The sequence below is a fragment of the Cynara cardunculus genome, assembly GCF_001531365.2.
Source record: "Cynara cardunculus var. scolymus isolate 2C chromosome LG 14, CcrdV1, whole genome shotgun sequence".
In the NCBI taxonomy this organism is placed as follows: Eukaryota; Viridiplantae; Streptophyta; class Magnoliopsida; order Asterales; family Asteraceae; genus Cynara; species Cynara cardunculus.
The window spans coordinates 10489442-10494990 of NC_037541.1; the positions used below are offsets into that span (position 1 = coordinate 10489442).

General features: G+C 44.0%; 1 protein-coding gene across 1 annotated transcript in view; it reads left to right on the forward strand.

The window, feature by feature from the left end:
• Window positions 1–2403: 2403 nt before the first annotated feature.
• Window positions 2404–5549, forward strand: part of LOC112526422 — a 6810-nt gene continuing 3664 nt past the window's right edge. Inside the window, exon 1 of the mRNA XM_025136705.1 lies at window positions 2404–5322. Coding sequence (XP_024992473.1) covers window positions 2404–5322 — 2919 coding nt within the window. The remainder of the gene's footprint in view (window positions 5323–5549) is intronic.

A 5549-nucleotide genomic window follows, 5' to 3' on the forward strand; every position in this document is an offset into this window, starting at 1 on the left:
CTTAGCCCCGATGGCTTGATAAGACTTATAGAATAGCAAGCAGATAGTTGACCGTGAGTTGACTTTTATAGTCCTTAGAGGAATCTATCATTTATGTACTATTCGCTATTATAAATTGTAGGGTACCAGTCAGCACCRTTAAGTAAGCAATCGACGTTATCAGGTGAGTCTTCATGAGAYTTACACTGGGATGCATACCTACGTATAAACTTATTTGCAAGCATTATATGATTTATATGATGATGGTACAAATGCATRATGTTTCAAGTTACATACATGATATGTTTTACATGTATGAYGTTTTTATGATCAGTTGYATGCTATGTGTTTAACCAGTTTTCGAATAACTCTAGCATGTYTTCTATATCAAAGYTTGATCAGTTTTAGTGGGTGRGCATTTGACCAAAAAGTCACATGACAAGTGGCACGACCCARYMATGAGCGTCTAGGCAGATACAGTCGGACAACTCAGGGAATGYCRGTGACTAAAAGTCACGTGACAAGTGGCACRACYCAGTRATGAGTGTCTAGACAAGAGCAGGGCTGACGACTCAGGGAAWGCCAGTGACTAAATGACTCGTACCCGGCAGTTAAAATCATGAGATCTCATGTGTTCAGTATTGCATGTTTTACAGAAATTGCATGYTACAAGTTGGTTTAAAATTYACAAGTTGAAATGTATGACGTACAATGATTTATGCACGAAAACCATGAACTCACTGAGCTTTATAAGCTGACTATAGTATGCATCTCAGGCCCAGGTAGTTCGAGGACGGATACGGGCAAGGGACAGGCATAGGGAGTTGCCTATTGTCATCTTGTTTTAGTCTTTTGTCTAAAATGCACTGTAATGATCTTTTGTAACTCAACCCCAAAAGTAAGTGGGTTAGAACTTGAGTTAAGCTTGATAATTTCAAAGACTTCCGCTGTAATAGTTCAGATGGTTTTAAATTAGCCATCTTTTTGGGTGCATTTATGAAGGAAAAAGATTCAGATTACGTAACATTTCTCTTGAATGAAAATGAGGGTGTTATAAGTTGGTATCAAAGCGTTAGTTTAAGGTAATTAGGCTAAAACTTGCTTAGCTTAAGCTTAAACTGAGAAGATTGTTAGAGCTTTAGTTTAAGGTAATTAGGCTAAAACTTGCTTAGCTTAAGCTTAAACTGAGAAGATTGTTAGAGCTTTAGTTTAAGGTAAATAGGTTGAGATTTGCTTAGCCTAAGCTTAAACTGAAATGATTTCTAGAAGCACATGTTCATTGCGTATTGGTGCGCTTAACATGCTATTAAGTTTGATCCTACGTCACTACTCGACTTAGTGTTCCTTTTAATTGTAGGAGACATGGTTTGCACTATTCACACCAGGGCTATCAGACGCGGACGCGAATACGAAACCCGTAGGACGCCTTACGGACTAGGGCCGAATAGAGGGTCGATTGGCAGACACCGCCCCAGCACCGGGCAGGTTCCCAGTATCCAGTCCGGAAGCGATAGTCCGGCCCACACTAGTAAAGTGTCATCACGCGAGCCCATCAGGCAAGGGACCACGCCCGAACCTTCGGTGGACTACACGCCCCGCACCCCGACACGCGAGGACATGATGGAGACTATAGAGACCCTGGAGGGCGAGAACACAAGGCTAAGAGAGAGGGTGACCCGAACGTTAGATGACAATACTAGACTGAATGAATGGCTGAACAATTTTCAGCGGGCACATGTCGAACAAGGAGGAGCCCTGATCGAGTTAACTGAAGAAAATGCAGATTTGTCAGACCAGTGTCATGCCCTGATTTGGGATAAGGTGGTACTCGAGCAAGAACGAAGGATTGCCACTCGCCCCGTAGGCACCAGAATCAAGGACAGGGTTCGCTTCTATAAAAGAGTGACCATGGACTATGCGGGGGTAGTAAAGGGCTATCTCTCCAACTGGGTTCAATGCATCAGAAATGGCCCAAGGGCTAGTGTGCTGTGGCACTCCTTACCATCTACATCCTATGAGCAGTGGTTAAGGGACCCTTATCTCCCTTATTACCCAACCGATCAGTTCTAGACTTAGAGTCCTTTTGGGAAAAGAGGGAGAAAAATCTTTTGGGTATGGAATGTAATAGTGAAGGTCTAGATAGCTGATCGAACTATCAATAGATCTCTTTTTTTGAACAGTCACATGATTAAGCGATGTGTCAAAATTTCGTGAATCCCATCTTTTGTAGGTAAATGGGATTTTGTAATATGTCTCTCCCCGAGATTTTATGGAATATAAGTATATCTTTTTAGCATTACGAAATTCTTGACACTAGTTTCATATTATGCATTCCGCCTGTGTATAGCAATTATTTATATATGAATGGAATGAGTACGTTGACTTTAGAACCTTACTGAAATAATAGTACCCTATGTTATCAGTATGGTTTCTCGTGGATCAACAAGGAACGCTCTCAATGATGGAGGCATTAATGGCGTAGCCCCACCGGCAGTCCGGGGACGGACGCGGGCCCAGGGTCGAGGTCGCAGAAATACCCGAGCTGCTAATTCAAGTACAGCCCCATCCACACCAGCTAGTTTGGCTGTCGGTAGGAGCCAAGGGGATCAAGGGGAAGAATTTCCTCTCACGAAGGAAACAATGGCGGAGCAGATGGCACAAGTCCTCCGGGACACATTGCCAAATATGCTTAAGGAATTGTTAGGCAATCGATTTAAGGATAATGAAGAAGGAAGGGAAGAAAGTGTTCAACATGAAAACACTCAAGCCACCGGAAGTATGGAAATATCTGACAAGGAGAAGGTAGAATCGCCCATCATGGGGATCACTGGGTTGGCAACAAAAGAGAGAGGATGCAGCTTTAAAACGTTCAAGGGTACCGGGCCAAAGGAATTTAAAGGCATAAAAGGCCCAGTCGGCCTGATGAACTGGATAGCCAAGATGCAAAGCTGTTTCAAAATTTGTAGGTGCACGGAAGAACAAAAGGTAACTTATGCTGCTACGACCTTTGTGGACTATGCACTGCACTGGTGGGAGACTGAGTGCGCAGTCAGAGGTGATGARGAGATTGCTGCCATGRCATGGGAGCAAATGAARAARATGATGATGGATAAGTACTGCTCGCAAACAAAGGTGAACAAGCTAGAATCCGAATTTCTAAGGTTGAAGCAAGGATCGTTGTCAGTACAAGAATATGTCAACGAGTTTCTTGAAAAGGCAAGGTTCGCCAAGTATCAGGTGGCCACCGAGGAGAGAAAGATAGGCCGTTTCAAGGATAGCTTAAAAATCGAGATCAAGCGGTATGTAGACATGACTAAACCAACCACGTTTGTACAAGCAGTGGAGATGGCAAAGGTGGCGAAAGAGAACAACGCTAGAGAAGGTAGTGATAGAAGAGAGGCGAAGAGAAGATGGGAAGGATCGAGCAAGTTCCACAAGAAATCCAAATGGATTCCGACTTCGACAAAAACCCGAAGTGAGGAACTCACTATTCCTCCATGTAGCAAATGCAACAAGAAGCACAAGGGAGAGTGCAGGGCGGGGAGCCTGACGTGCTACCGGTGTGACAAACCGGGGCATACCGCACGAGAATGCCCGGAAGGAAGGACATGTTATGAATGTGGAGCTACGGGACATTTGCGTCCTGACTGTCCAAAACATCGTAATAGTGCGACACCCCACGGGAAGACGAGGAATAACAGATTTGGAAGAAGACCGGAAGGTAGGAAGGAGCTACCTAAGGGACATGGCCGAGCTTACAGCATGACTTTGGAGGAGACCAAGGAAACACCGGACATCGTATCTGGTATGTTCCCTATCAACAATGTGTATGCACATGTGTTATTTGATTCGGGTGCGAATGGTAGTTTTGTGTCTACTGCTTTCTGCCACTATCTGGATAAGAGTGCCTGTAGGCTAGACAAAACCTACACTGTAGAAACAWCCAACGRTAGTCAGTGTAAGGTAGACRAAGTATTTGATGAATGCACGATCGTTATAGATGGGAAGGATTTCCCTGTTAAACTTATGCCAATGAGCCTAGGAGGTTTTGATGTAGTCTTGGGGATGGATTGGCTGTCCACCAATCATGCACAAATAGTATGCAATAAGAAGATGGTCAAGATTCAAACTCCAAAAGGAGAAACGATCCAGGTTTACGGTGATCGAAAGAGGGGTTGCGTAGGGATGATTAATGCCATTAAGGCAAATAAGTGTCTACGAAAGGGTTGCGTAGCCTACTTGGCATACGCCATTGATGCCAAGCTCGAAAAGAAAGCAATACAAAATGTACCAGTGGTAAGGGACTACCCGGATGTATTTCCGGATGAGCTGCCAGGAATACCCCCGGAACGTCAGGTGGAGTTCCGAATTGTTCTGGTGCCAGGTGCGGCACCAATCGCAAGGGCACCTTATCGTTTAGCCCCAACCGAAATGCAAGAACTGATGAAGCAATTGCAAGAGCTCTTAGATAAAGGATTTATTAGGCCAAACTCATCGCCATGGGGAGCACCGATTTTATTCGTCAAGAAGAAGGACGGCACGATGAGGATGTGCATCGATTATCGGGAACTGAACAAAATCATGATAAAGAACAGGTATCCTTTGCCAAGGATCGACGGCCTTTTCGATCAGCTGCAAGGAGCCAGCTGTTTCTCGAAGATCGATTTGAGATCAGGCTACCATCAGTTGAAGGTTCAAGGAGAAGACGTATCAAAGACAACTTTTAGGACTCGATACGGGAATTACGAATTCGTAGTAATGCCGTTCGGATTGACAAACGCACCTGCGGCATTCATGGACTTAATGAATCGAGTCTGTGGTCCGTATTTGGACCAATTTGTCATAGTCTTTATAGATGACATTTTGATCTATTCGAAGAATAAGGAGGAGCATGAGCAACACTTAAGATTGACTCTTGAACTGCTAGCAAAGGATCAATTGTACGCCAAATTCTCAAAATGTGAGTTTTGGTTGCATGAGGTACAGTTCCTCGGTCACGTAGTCAACGAGGAAGGAATCAAGGTGGACCCGGCTAATATTGATGCAGTTACGAACTGGGAATCGCCAAAGTCAGCATCGGAAATCCGAAGTTTTCTAGGTCTAGCAGGATATTACCGAAGGTTCATCCAAGATTTCTCCAAAATAGCAACGCCCTTGACAACGTTGACTAAGAAGTCAGTTAGGTTTGATTGGGGAACGAAACAAGAAGAAGCGTTCCAGACACTTAAGGAGAGACTAAGCACTGCACCAGTTTTATCCCTACCAGAAGGAGTAGAAGACTTTGTCGTATATAGCGATGCGTCAAAAATGAGATTAGGTTGTGTGCTAATGCAGCGAGGCAAGGTCATTGCATATGCATCACGACAGTTGAAAGAACACGAGAAGAGATACCCAACTCACGACATGGAATTAGCAGCTGTTGTCTTCGCGCTAAAAATCTGGAGACATTATCTGTTCGGTACAAAGTGTATGATCTACACCGATCATAAGAGTGTTAAGTACTTGTTTGATCAAAAGGAGCTAAATATGAGACAAAGAAGGTGGATGGAACTACTTAAGGATTATGATTG